The sequence below is a fragment of the Phalacrocorax carbo genome, chromosome 20 (assembly GCF_963921805.1).
Source record: "Phalacrocorax carbo chromosome 20, bPhaCar2.1, whole genome shotgun sequence".
NCBI lineage: Eukaryota > Metazoa > Chordata > Aves > Suliformes > Phalacrocoracidae > Phalacrocorax > Phalacrocorax carbo.
In genome coordinates, this window is record NC_087532.1 from 5387690 (window position 1) to 5401872 (window position 14183).

General features: G+C 40.7%; 1 protein-coding gene across 4 annotated transcripts in view; it reads left to right on the forward strand.

Moving 5' to 3' along the window:
- The first annotated feature begins 187 nt into the window (after window positions 1-187).
- UBE4B (ubiquitination factor E4B) overlaps window positions 188-14183 on the forward strand; it is a 40839-nt gene continuing 26843 nt past the window's right edge. The window contains exons 1-6 of one of the 4 annotated variants that reach the window (XM_064470280.1): window positions 190-544; window positions 4762-4841; window positions 6332-6518; window positions 10354-10489; window positions 11040-11127; window positions 13807-13951. In XM_064470280.1, coding sequence (XP_064326350.1) covers window positions 6485-6518; window positions 10354-10489; window positions 11040-11127; window positions 13807-13951 — 403 coding nt within the window. In that variant the 5' untranslated portion in view covers window positions 190-544; window positions 4762-4841; window positions 6332-6484. Of the gene's footprint in view, window positions 545-4761; window positions 4842-6331; window positions 6519-9135; window positions 9279-10353; window positions 10490-11039; window positions 11128-13806; window positions 13952-14183 lie in introns of those variants that run through there. The other 3 variants (XM_064470279.1, XM_064470283.1, XM_064470282.1) reach the window with 3 other exon arrangements.

Here is a 14183-nt window from a genome sequence, read left to right on the forward strand (position 1 = left end):
GCCGCCCCTCCCGCGCCGCCACGACGAGCACGCTGAGACCCGCCCCTCCCGCGCGCGCGCCGCGCCCCGCCCCGCCTCCCAGCGCTGCCATTGGCCGGCGGCAGCGCGGGCCCGGCATGCTCGGTTCCCTCCGCGGCGCCGGGCGGTCTCACGTGATCCCGCCCCAAGATGGCCGCCGCCGCCCTCTTGTTTTGATGAATAATATCTGCGCGGGGCAGGGGCCGTGGCGCAGGCGGGGGCCGAGGCCGAGGGGCGCGGGCGGGCTGGGGCAGCCGGGGGGCGGCTCTCCCTCGGCGGCGGCAGCAGCTGAGACGCGGGCGGCGGGGAGCGGGCCGGAGGTGGCGGCGGCGGGGCCGGCTGCCGGCGGGCGAGGCGCGGTGCGGCGCGGCGCGGCCGCTCCGGAGATGCCCTTGTGAGGCGCCCCGGGGGGCAGAGGCGGCAGGAGAGCGCTTCCTCGGAGCTGCCCCTCGGCGGGGCGGAGGAAAGCGCCCTCCCTCCGTTCACCATTAAGAGGAAGGCGATGGAGGAGCTGAGCGCGGATGAGGTGAGTCCGCGGGGCCCGGCGGCCCCCTGAGGACCCGGGCCCCGCGGGGGGAGAGTGCGCCAGGCTGTCCCTGGGCCCACTGCTCGGCCCCACGGTGAAACCTGTGCGTGGGGAGGACTGTTACTGCCTTTCCCCGGTGTCTGTGCTCGGTGTTCTCATGTGCCTCCTTTCTCTGTGCTGTCCCTGACCTGCGGCCCCCTGGCTCGTTGGTGGGGTTGAATTGCTGCTCTCTTGGTTAATTGTTTATTCTGTGCTTCCATCTGCCAGGTAGTCTTTGTCTGGAGGATGTCTCTGTTCGGTGTCCAACACTAGGCGTTGCATATGTTATGGATGTGTGATTTCAAAAAAACCCTACTTTTTGACATAGGAAAACACTTTAAATCTTGCTCCCTAGGCTCTTTCCTGATAAAGCAACGGATGTGTGTGTGGTCTTACATTTAATATCATTTATTCCTGAAACAGTTTGAAACAGGCTTCCCAGTTTTTTGATGCTTCCTTTGATTTGCTTTTTTATTCAAGCTCTTGCTCTTTCACTTAAGAGTTATAGGTGTTATGTTGTGATTGAGAAACATCAGATATGGAATAATGTGAACTGTTTCCTGTTTCTTCCTTCTAAAGGGTGGTGTTTTCCTTTTTAAAGCACAGACTAACGTCATGTTTTGCTCATGTATTGGAGGACTTTCAAATGAATTCTGTCATGGTACTGATCGGGATACAGGGAGTTTCCCTCTGTCCCAGTGTAATGCCCAAACCACATACAATTTAAAATCTTCCCTCACCACTTTAAAATAATATTTTCTTGTTAGAGTGTATTGTATCATAAAAAGTGTATTGTGTTGGTCCAGCTGCAGTATAGGCTCATTGCTGTACTTATACTCCAGTTGTTTTTGTTCTGTATCGTATCTTATGGCAGGACTGTAGAGCGAGGTGGCTGCTGTTGTCACTCAGATTCGTATTTCAAAAAGCTAAGATGCTTTTGATTACACTGTACATCATGATTTAGCAATCCTACCACGTTGCAGCAAGGACTAGGAGGATACACTTTATCCTAATTACTTGATAAAGGTCCTCATACTCTATGGAAGCATTGAGAAAATGAATACAGTTCCCATGTTGGGGAGAATGGCATAGGGTGCTGGTGTTTTAAATATTACTGTGAAGAGTGATCTCTAGCTTTATAGGTGTATTTCATGAGTGCTTTGTTTACATGCAAACATGATGGTTAAACTCATCTGATTATGAGGTGCTTTGTGATTAATTTCAGAATTATTTAACCTATGTAAGCTTGTTTGTGTCATTGCTTCAGCCAATTACTGACGTCATCAAAAACACTGCATCATGGTACTGAGGCTGCAGAAAATGAGTTCTCCAGTAGGGATTCATCTACCTTTTCTGACAAAGTGTTTGTCTCAGGTGACTCAAGTTTTCCCATGTCTTTCTAGTACAGTTCAGCTAGGCCTAAAGCTGACTGGTCTTTTATGTGATTGCTGGAGACAAGCTTCATCTTACATCATTTTAAGAGAGTCATGCTGTCACTTTTTTTATTAATGGACCCCTCATTGAAAAGTCACAGCCAAGTCTATTTTAATATTCCTCCACATCTCCACTTCACTGTTACTTGATGCAGTGGACCCTGGATCAGAGGTGGACTGTATGGAAAAAGAGCCTTCTATAATATATTACATGTGACTTCTGATCCAAGCTTTTTATCTGGCAGTGACTGAAGGTGGGAAAAAAAACCCAAACAAAAAACTAAAGTTGAAATTAATTGCAAACCACTTGTAGATTAGATTATCTTCTTATATCAAACCATAATTAAGTATAACTAAGAGATTGTAATTTAAAAAGAAAAGAGATGGATACAATTGATAATGACTTTGAGTTCATAGGATATATTTTAGCTACAGGAGAGTCTTTTGCACTGCTTTCAACAGTGTCGTTCACTGAAATTTTCTCAGTGTTTACTTTGTTAAAGCTCCAGAAGTTGTCATTCGCTACAGACCATATTAAAATCTTTAGGAGGGGAGAAAAGACAATTCCTTTCAGTGTGTGAGCATGAATGATAGCACAAGATGAGAATAAGAACTGTATAGAAAAAAGCAGAAACAAGCCAAATGTGGCATAGAATGGGAAAGAATGATGTTAACTTAGCATCTTTTAACATTTACGTGATACTGAGTACCTTATTAGTGTGTTCTGAGCATAGAACATGACCAGTGTCACCAGAAAATGAATCATTTCTTTAACCAATTTTACATGCTCTAATAAGTACAAGAAAAATACATCTCTCCATTCAAATTACCCTTTATTTTACAGGTTTGGAACTATTATATGATTATGGTAAAATAAAAAAAATCCTTACAGTCTCACTAAGCAGTTGCTACTAAAGCAGATTTTTCTGTTTCAAATGAAAGTGTGTGAGCCTGAGGGAATAGTCCTCCTGGTTGTATCTTTATTGGTCTGCTCCATAATCAAATTATCAGTTAACTGTCTTTACCAGGGTGCTATTTTTACATTGTTTGTTGTTGTGTGTCCAGCTACAGCTTTTAAGAAGTCCAGTAAGATCAAAGACGTAGTCCAGATGTTTCCAGCAAAAACTGTACTAATTAAAAAGCAATGTGCATGTTATGGAGTTGTGCTCTGTAGGGAAGATGGGTATTGTTTGTTCCATAACCTATGTAAGAATTAGTACCAAATAACTTGTCACTGTTAGGTAATGTAATTATACGTAACAGCTTTGTCATGTGTCACTATTGCAGGTACTTATTGCTGAAATCAAGGTTGGGTATTACTGAGGTACCCTAAACTTTGCTAAGAAGATATTTTAAAGGGCCCAGCTATGTGTTTCTTCATGGTAATTTGGAAAGTCATTGAGTCTGAAATAAGAACAGGTCACTTTGAACTCCCACAATTCTAACATGTTCTTTGTGTTACGTGAAGGCAACAGGCTGAGGCCTCATTTGTGCCCAGTATTGTGCAAATAAGCTGAGTCCCCATGTTGCCCCTGAGCATAAAGCCTACCTTACTTCCCTTGTCTTGATGCTGTTTGGTCTTAAGGCACAAGGGAATTAACTGGATAGAACACGTGTGCCGGTTTTATGCTGTATTCTCAAACTTCTCTTTCAGCCTGCACCTTTGCTTTTCTAGCATAATACCTTTGTTTCTTCCCTTTTTTCTCTCTTACTGAAAACTTTCTAATCTTCAGGTCAGATCTCAGATTTTTTTGATAATTTTCCATAAGCCTAGAGGAATATGGCAACCCACGGTATCTAAGAACCAAATCTGGTCCTTTAACAATTGCTAAATGTACCCTCAGTTGTGAAAGCTGTCTCTTTCAGTGGAAAAAAATTCAGATTTTATTTATATTCTAATGTTAAATTGCTTAGCAGTAAGGAAGTATAAATTGCCTATCATCCTTAAAGGGGCAGGGAAAAACTCTTGTATTGGTTTTAATTGCAGTGTCTCATCTAAAAGCAGCTCAGTGTCTGTGCAGATTTCTTTGTTCCGTGACCTTCTCAGAGTTTTTTTCAGGGCAGGCTACAGTCTGGAGGACTGGTCCATGAGAAAGATGTGTGGTTGGTGGACTAAGAGTGACAAATACAAGGCAGAAAGTTCGTCCCAGTGTCCTCCTGTTTCAACAGCGATGATTTCAGCTGGTTTTGATGTAACTTTGGCATTGATCTACCCTAGTGCTTTAGGTGAAGGAATGCTGAGTGGCAAAAGTGACCTCACTTGTCATCTTGAAACTGGGAGAGGTTGAAGAGAAGTTTTGTGCAAACCTTACCTTGTGAGGGATATGACCTTGTTTGGGTGATTAATGTTTGACTGTATTTGAGAATAAATTGATAAATATATTTATTATTATCTATGCCTTCTTCTATTTACATATTTCCTTCCTAATACCAGATTTGGAACTAGCTAGCAAGAATGAATATGAACAGGTGTGGAGAAGTTTCCCATCACATTTATTTTTCTTGCATTTTACATAATTAATGTTCATCTTTCTCCCTCAGCCACTTCTGCATATATGGGCTGCTTGTGTGTGTATTTGTATTCTCTTTTTTCCTCTATTTCTCCCTGCCATTCCTTTATCTGAAAAACATGGTTACAGATCAGTTGAATGGTAAGGAAACAGCTTTTAAACCTTTAATTCAACCCCTAATTCAAACAGATTTCAATTCAGCTAGGTTGTTTTACTGATAATATTTTTGGTACAGCTTTGTGAGCTATGAACACTTCCTTTGGATTCAACAATAGGGAAGATGGATATGGGGACGTGTAGCTGACATGTTCTCAGGTATGCCTCTGATGGGTAAAGTAGTTCTGTAGATTTTTCAGATAAATAGGTGAAAAATTAAGATGTAAGTGGAGAAAAATTAAGATACTGTTAAGTAACTTTTTAGAGACCCTAGTACGTACAGCTTCTAGTTATGGCAAAGCTGACAATATATTTACTCAATAACCTCCCCTGTTTTGCTTCACAAGGGGGAGGGAGTAAGACATAGGAGGAATTTATTTTCTAGCTGCCTTCCTTGTTCATGTGGTGACACCTGTCATGGAAGGAGATGTAGTTCCTGACTATTTTCCCGCAGTTTTTGAAGTCTGATTTAATTTGATCTGTTGTTCTTCCTGTTGGGGTAGGTTTCACAGGCCATTAAATGACTGCAGTGACGTAGCATAGACATTGACTCGACACAAATCTTTTTGTGCACTCCTTCACTTGCTTGGCAGTTCTTTAGGATTATGAGCAGAAGTGAAAACTGATACATTGCATGCAATGCTTGAGTATCATAATACAAAGAGGGAATAACATTAATTGCTTGTTTTTGCAGGGAGTGGGCACCCTCAGATATGATACTTTTATTCTATGCTGGGCCTATTTCAAGCCGAAGATGTAAACTTTAGGAACAGATCCTCTGAGGCAGCCTGTGATAATAAATAATTTCTTTTTTTTAAAATTATGCTTCAAGTTTCACATGAGTTCTATAAGTTTGTCTATTTCTTTCTCATGTACAATATTAGTGTTATGTGGTCACATACTAGTTTTAATAAATAGGTTCATAACAGTTTTCTGAGGATGGATTTTGAAGGCAGATGCTTCTCTGTGTTACTAGTATCGTGCAAAAATGTTTTTTTCAAATTCTTTGTGGTGGAATGTCTCTCGGTGATGAGAGGGTGTTAGTTACCCTTTGTCTTTCCTTCTCAAGATGCTTCTATCCAGCAGATGAGTTGTGTATTTTCAGTGTTGCGGGTCTGTTTCAGATTAACTTGGACAGTGGTGGTCTTTAATGACTTTCAAGTGCATCTTCTTTAGCAGAGGTGTTTTTGCTAGTATCATGTGGTATGACAGTAAGGCAAAGGCCATGTTCAGGTTGTCCCTTTTATCAGATTAATGCAGTTCATTTCATCAAATGGTAAAATAAATGGGGAGGAGCGATACAGGTTTTGAAATTGCCGAGCGGTAAATGCTAAATTGGCCTTACTCAACCATTTGAGGAACAAACACAGTATTCTCCAGCAGAAATGGTTTTCCAGGGCAGCAAATACATACTTAAAATCTAAACATCAAGGATGTTTTAAGTATTGCCACACAGGTCAGAGAATCGGCAGTAAGACTCTGTTCCATTTGGCAGGTTATCAAGTAAAGCTTCTGTACCTGCAGCTTCACAGGAGTGAATACCCCTGCTGTGTAGGAGGGGCAAAGGGCAACCATGGGGGGCGGGGGGGATGTGTATGTGCGTGGAAATCAACTTGTTTATTTGCTGCTATTTTATTTCCCGCGTGCAGATTCGTCGAAGGCGCCTTGCTCGGTTGGCGGGTGGACCATCTTCCCAGCCTACTACGCCCCTTACATCACCCCAGAGAGAGACCCCACCTGGACCACCGGTAGTAGCACCAGCCCCGGGGCCATCCCATAGTCTAGGCCTAAATGTCCATAGCATGACCCCAGCTACCTCTCCAATTGGTGCATCAGGTAGGCTGGTGTGTTAGTGACAAAAACTACTATTGTATGTCTACTGAAAGTTATTATGCAACTGTTTACCTTGAGACCATGAACACTCTTACTGGTGTTATTTCTGCTGTTACTGAAAGCAATTTTTGGAAAGGAACATTCTAAAATGGTGAATGAAGGTGGTACTTGCTTTCGTTTTCCAAATAATAAATGGCTAGATGCAGTTGTTGCCCAGGTATAAGTAAACTAATAGCGTTTAAAGTAATGGTTACTGAAGCTTGAGGTGGTTTATAATACAGTTTAATATTACAGAAAAGAAATGCAATCTGTCAAGGAGACAGGGTAAAAAAACCTTTTTCAGTCTTGCAACACAGTTTTTATTGATTCGATTCTAGGTACGTTTCAGCAATCAGTCCCAAGTTCATTTTTGAGCTTTAATTACTAGCATTTGGCACAATTAAAAATAGTAGGCTGTGACTGTGCTTTGTCAATGTAAGAATAAAGTATTTGCTTTCTCCTTTGTACTGCTTTGCCAATTTCACTATTTACTGGAGCAAACACAAGTAGGATATTTGCAAATGGCATTTATTTTAGAAGATACAAATAATAGCTGATCTATTAAAATCAGACAAATGCAGGAAGCATGGGAAGTTGGGAGGGTTGCTCTATCGAGAGGCAATGACAATAATCTTACATATAATGCCACTTTTGACCTTAAAAAAAAAAAGTTAATGTCAAGTTGGCTGTCTTGGAAATCAAAACAAATTAGTGTGTTTTCCAGTACTGTGATCTTTATTGAAAACCAATTTTTTTGCATGTTGTGTTACTAAGCTAAGAGGTTCACAAAACCAATCTCAAAACAAATATCAAGATTGTTTTAAACGGGTTTTCAATATGATTTCTAATAATTTGATAGAAATAATATTTTTTCCAATGCGATAAGTGTGCAGAATTCTTTATTTATTTACTTTTTTGCTTTCTGAGATGTTACATTTTTCCCTTTGGCGAGTGCAGTAATATACAGGCATAAACCTTGTAATTGCAGTACTGTTCTGAAATACCTAGAAGTGACTCCTTCCTGCTGATTTTGTTGCCCTGTATCCAAAGCAGGACAGAGAAAAGCTATCAAAAGCATTTCCTGAGAAAAGCTCACTGCAGATGGAATTTAACACTGTGTATTGTCCTCATGGTTATAGACAGCAACCCAGAAGCAAAGGTGACTTGTTTTTTTTAAGAACAGCACAGAGTTCGCTTACTGTGTTCACTCAGCCTGTGGTTACATGACTATTTTAATCCATTTTAGGTCTGACTCTTGTGGAAAGGAGTATTTTTCACTGCCTCTCCCTCTGCTGTCCATAGCAACCGTGTGGCGAGGTGAATCATGGACTCAATCCAGGTGAAAACTAACCCAGGAAAAACAAACGGTTAGTTTTCAAATAGATGAGGTCCTGATCCATCTCTCTGCAGAACTGTGTGAAAGATAATGCCAGCAGAGCAGGAGGTGTGGAGACATGCCTGAAGGTAGAAACATTTGTGTATTGGCAGACAGGTTTATCGTGGTTTGAAGTGGTCAGAGAGGAAAGACCTTAGAGTTTTAAGAATTCTTCTCTCTGCACTGGACAGTACCTAACTATACAGACTAGATTGTTTGACCAGAAACAGGAGTTACCTCGTCAAGTGTAGTGTTTGCTTCCTACAGGGTGTTCATTGGAGCTGTTTAATAATGTGGGTCTCTTCCACACCAGGGTAAGAGATATGATTAAATTGGGGAACAGATCAGGGGGGAAAAATGTTCACAACTGATTATGTGCTGCATTTATTTAGCATAAATGAAGACTCAGCTAACGCTGTGTGGTTTGCAGTTCCTTTGAGCAATAAACCAAAATGACTGCAGAGGATTTTAATTCATTTGGACACACAGAGAGCACTCCCAGTAGAACAGTGTCCTTGCAACTTCTTATTAAAATGGATGCTTACATGTCATGGTGAGATCAGACTCGCACATCAGTTTCATGGAAAATATGGTCATTATTTTGTACGTATTTTGAAAATATTTTGGAGAGCCTAAAACCAGTGTGTCCCTGCAGCCACACGTACTGGGTGTGTGGTCCTCATAATTTTTGCACGTCTCTGTGTGCTGTTGCGTTTCCGCCCCCCCCCCCCCCCCCCCCCCCAAAGGAAAACTAGAACTTTGTCTGTCAGGTACTTTACTGTATACCTTATCCAGCAAAGTACAGGTGCAAGTAAATTCTGGAAGATTTGTTGTGAAAAGGTGGTAGGTAGAACGGTTTGTTTGAAGAGGCCTGTTAATGAGTACTTTTCTGAATATCAGTGGAAATTAATTTCACTTCACACATCTTTTCCACTTTTTTATTTGAAGATCTGAGTGTTTGCTGGATACTGACTAATATCCAGCCTAACATAAGGAGTTAAATATAAATTGTTTTTATACCCAGGGAAGTAAAACAGGCGTTTCAAAGTGGTAAAAACATATTTTCCTAGTTCCCATGCTGAATATCCAGTTGTTCTTCAGCAAACTGTCTTCTAAATAGGATTTTCTGCTTTCTGCAGTGTTTTGTTTCCTGTAAAATGACTGTTTCAAGACCTGGAAAAGCTTTGGGAAGGGTGCTCAAAAAAACCAGCTTGTGTCAAAGAGCATAATCCTGATTTGTTCTGTTTTGCTGCCCCCGCTGTTAACTTCAGAATAAATTGCTGCCGTAAACGCAGGACAAGCTTGCACTTTTCAGTAGTAACACTGAAACACTGCTGGAATTTAAAAAGGTGGTCAATCTGGTTTTACACTTCTCACCTGAAACCTAATACTGTTTGGGGAATGTCTTGTGAACTGCAGGCGGAAGAACGCAAAAGATTGAAGTTCACTGCTGCTTTCTTTTGAAACAGACAGAAAACAATACCTTTTTTCCTACTCCTTCAAGGCGTCTGTTTGCGGACATGCAAATACCTGGTATTGATAAAACTACAGTTGCAGCTTGCAATTAACACTACTGTATTAAAAATCATGACTTCAAACAGTGCCTCTAGGCACAACTTTTAGGAATAGGCTGCACTTAAGAGCCCTCTCCATTTAGATGTCTGTAGTACTCATTCAACTTCCATTGCTTTGACTGCAAGGCTTCGTCTGGATTATTTGGGACCATGCATGTAACTTTCCTCCTTCCGTGCTAGTATCTAACATTTCTCTGAAGAAGTCTTCATTGCAAAGTGAATCCGTCTGGTCATATCCTGCCGCTCATTAGCCATGCTCCAAAGCCATTGTATTGCCTTCCATTTGCTGGTGTTGCACTTAGAGCATGCTGTTAGGACTTCGTGGATACTGATTTTATTGCTGTGGAGAAGGAAAAGTACTGGAAATTTCCCAGTAATTCTGGGAGGTTTTGTGGGACGACTATCAGAATTCAGATTAGTTTTGTCCTGTATCATTGCCCAGGGTAACTCCATTGTAATGACCCAGCGTGAAGTCCTGTTCTGGTAGGACTGACTTTAGAGGGGCTTTAACAAAGTCTTAAGGTAGCATACAGAGCAATCTTACAAGACATCGGTTAGCTAGTGCCTTTTTTTTTTTAATGGGAGTGAATCTCTGAGCACCAAGTGGATGCAAATTTAGTTTTGGTTTCTGTGTTGTAATGGAGGTAAGCTACGTCGCTGCTGCAAGGGGAGGTAGGCAATGTGATTACCTGTAGTCAAATGTGAATATTAGCATTTATTTCCTAATGCATTACTAAGAATGCTTCAGAGCTGGATTGAAAAACAGCATTTACTTTCCTGTTCCATCCAAATAATTGTGTAGTGATTTCTCATGTCTGTAGTAGTAATTTTGATGGTGCCTTTTCTCTAGGAGTAGCCCACCGAAGCCAGAGCAGCGAAGGAGTGAGTTCACTCAGCAGTTCTCCATCTAACAGCCTTGAAACACAATCTCAGTCTCTCTCTCGGTCTCAAAGCATGGATATCGATAGTGTCTCCTGTGAGAAAAGGTAAAAAATGCAGCTGATACAAGCCGGCAAATATTGCGCAGTGCTAGTCATCAAAACCACTTCCGCAGGAAAATATTCTGCCATTTCTCACTTCCAGCCATGTTCATGCGATAGGGTTAAATGCTTAAAAATGACAGACTATTTAGACCACTGTAATACTTTTTCTAGTATTGTTTTAATGGGAATTCCTGTCCTAAAGTGGTAAAAGACAAAGCATTATCTTAGAGATTAAGTGATGAGCATGTCTCATGGGGATAATTCATCTACTCTATTTGAAAAAGAAGAGGTTATGGGATGTGATAGCTGTGTAGTTTGTATTGCCTGCTGAAGAAGTTTAGTATTGTGTTTCTTGAATTCAAAATAAATGTAGTAAGAGAAGCATTTATCAACTAGAGATTTTAATTGCTCTTTGTGCATGTGGCTGTTCCTGTTGCATTGGTTTTTCTCTGCTGCTTCTACTTCAGTGACACTCCTTCAGTCAGCATCTGGCAGAGGACTGTCTGTGGCTTTCTACAAGTTAATGGGCTGCTTCTCTTATTTCCACTTACAGTATGTCCCAGGTAGATGTGGATTCAGGAATTGAAAACATGGAGGTCGATGAGAATGATCGCAGAGAGAAAAGGAGTCTGACGGATAAGGTTAGTCTGTTTTACGTTGGCTCTTCTCTTCCAGACTACATATATACATTATTGTAACATCGAGCTTCCGGATTTAGTGGGAGGACTTGTTCAGATTATACAATTTGGAGTTAACAGCACTGTTTGCTTTTCAGTGTAATGCATGCTTCTGTTACCTGAATTATTATTTTATGAAGATTTTACCTCAGACTTTGCTTGTATTGTTGTGCTTTCGCTCACTGATGTAGCCTTACGTGGCTGCGGATCTGCAGTCTGTAATATTCCTGGGGCTTGCCTTGCATTCCCTTCTTTCTCAAAAGGGACAACATTGGTTTTTGGAGAAATTTCTGTACTAGAAATGTGTGGTAAGTGTTCCAAATGATGGACTAGAAGCAGGAACAAAGGATTTAGGATGGTGGAGTGATGCAAAATTTTGGCTTGCAGTGAGTTCAGTTATATCCATATTTTGAATACGTGCTCCCGAGAGGATGGAACCAGCCCGCAGATGTAATCTGTGAACAATTTCTTCACTGTGTTTCCTCATAAAAATTTTTGGGAAGGAAAAAAGTCAGAACTTCCAATATCGAAGCTGTATTTTGATTGTCTCGAATTGGTTTGTGAATGATATTTGAAAACTCTGAAGAAAATGTGACCCATTAATGCCCACATCTATTTTTTTTAATATGCAGTAGGCCTGAAGAAATATCTTCAGAAGCATCTTAAAAATATTGTTGCAGCTTATTTGTGTGGCATTTAGAGGTCTGCTAACAAAGTACTGCTTTAAATGCTATGTATGCTGAAGTAATGCTATGTAATAAGATTTCCTTAATGATATTAAAAGAAAATAAATTAGAATATTTAGCTACCAAGGTTTGGACAGGTGGTAGAACCCTTTAAAGTAGAAAAAGAAAACAAGCAAATACAAAGCTCTAATTCACTCCTAAAATTGTCGTCTTTGTCATCTGATTTTAAGGCCCATGTGAAATAAAGCCATAAAGAAATGGGACATCAGTGTAGTGGAGAGGAGTTTCTACAACAATTCTTGCAGTGCTCATTAGATGTCTTTGTTTATTCCTGCACTGTCAGTAATAAGGTCAGTTGGTAAAAGCCTGGCTTAAAGCCATGTAGCAATAACACTGCCGCAGAATCCTTCCCGGTCAATTCCTAGCTGCGAATCAAGCAATCGGACAGCTTGCGTTGTGCTACTGTGAAATAAATAGCTTGCAATCAAGGACAATCCTGAGGGTGGGGGGGAGCCATGGGAGGTAAAATAAAGCTTTGCAAACTTGGTTCAATTCCTCTTACTCATTTGGAAACACCAAAAAGTTAAGTAGATAGGAGACACCATAGTCCTCACTTGTGAACAAAAAATTTTCTTGCCTGATTACCTGCATACGAAATGATGTCAACAATAAAGCCTTCCTTGCAGAAATAGGCAGGAGAAATAGAAATATTTGAAAACAGTAGAATATTAGTAGAGTGATTAAGTCATGTATTAATGTTCCAGAACTTATTGCTTATTAAATAGTTGGAGGGAAAGCTTGTGAAAACCGTGCAGTGCTGGTAGGTGCTGGAAATCTCTGATAAATCTAGACTTACCTGGTGGCCATTATGTGGTCTCAAATTTAAAGGAAAATGGGGAGCCTTTTAATGGCAGCCTTGGTTTTTCCAGTCTTCATTTTCCTCTTCCCTATTGACTTCTTTCTAAAAGAAGAGAGTATTACTCTCTCAAGAAGTATGATACATAACAATACAAAGTGCGCTTGTCAAATACCAGGTTGGTTTGTTTATTGTCTAGGAAATATCTACAACTCTTGCAGGAGATCTCTTGCAGGAAAATAGCCTCAAAGCTAAAAGTTTTCCATCTTCGACATTCTATGCAGCTGAATTGTCTGTTTTGTGTATTATGTTGCTTTTTCAGTGTTGGTAGAAGAGTGTGTGCGGGGGAAGGGGGTTATATTGCTGGCTTGTCATGTATTTTTTTGGAAATGTTTTAAATGCTACCTTTCCTCACATTGCAGGGATAATGACTTGAGTTTTATTTCTTTCTATTCCACCATTTTTTAGGTGCAAACTCAAAGCTGCCTTAGGATTGCAAGAACCCTCCCATTTAATCTTTGTAGCCACTATATATGGTAGCATTCTTTTTAGAGAAACTAGTTTTTCATTTTGAGCACAGTTTACGTGGTGTTCCTTTTTTGGAAGAAAGGGAAGTGAGGCGAATTCTTGAATCGTTTGTTGTGTCCTGACTTCATTCAAGTGAAAGATGTCTTTATCTTGGGCAAAGATTTGAAAGCAGGAAAGACTTAGGGAAGCCCGCTGCTTCCTGTGCTTTCATTTTCACAAACTCTTAAAATACCTGTGCAGAATGAACATTTGAATCCCCAATTAATTCCCGAAAGGAGAAATCATAGGTATCTTGGTTAAATTTCTCTTATTATACTGTTTTTGAACATGTTTTGGGAATTTGCTTCCTACTAGATTTGTGTATATCTGCTACATCTTTTCTGCATCCCTTTTGTGTTTCTTCAGGATTTTTTCCAAATACATTTTGACAAATATATCTGTATTCCGTCATAAGTATACAAAATCTGCCAGTAAGAGTTAGTCTGAAGCCATCTTCTTTAAGACCACCTGCATCTGATCAAATTATGGCTTGATTATTTTTTTATTTTATTTTTTTACCCTGCCCTAACCAAGGAACCTCTGTCTGGGTCTGAAGTATCTGAGGAGCAAGCTTTACAGCTGGTCTGTAAGATCTTCAGAGTCTCTTGGAAGGACCGAGACAGAGATGTTATCTTCCTGAATTCACTTTCTGCCCAGTTTAAGCAGAACCCAAAGGAAGGTAGGTCTCTGAACTGTTGCCATTGCTAGGGCTTGTTTCAGTTGAGTGGCGTGTTCCCTACTCTTTCGCTTTTTGTCCCTCTTTGCTACAATGCCAGAGCCACCTGGTTGTGGTCTTTGCTTGATTTCAACATGTGCTATCAGCAGGTGTAGCAGGAAATAGAATCCCCAAAAAAGGAACATGGGACCGATTGGTTGCAGCTCCCATGTAGTCAGTTCCTACGCTCTTGTTG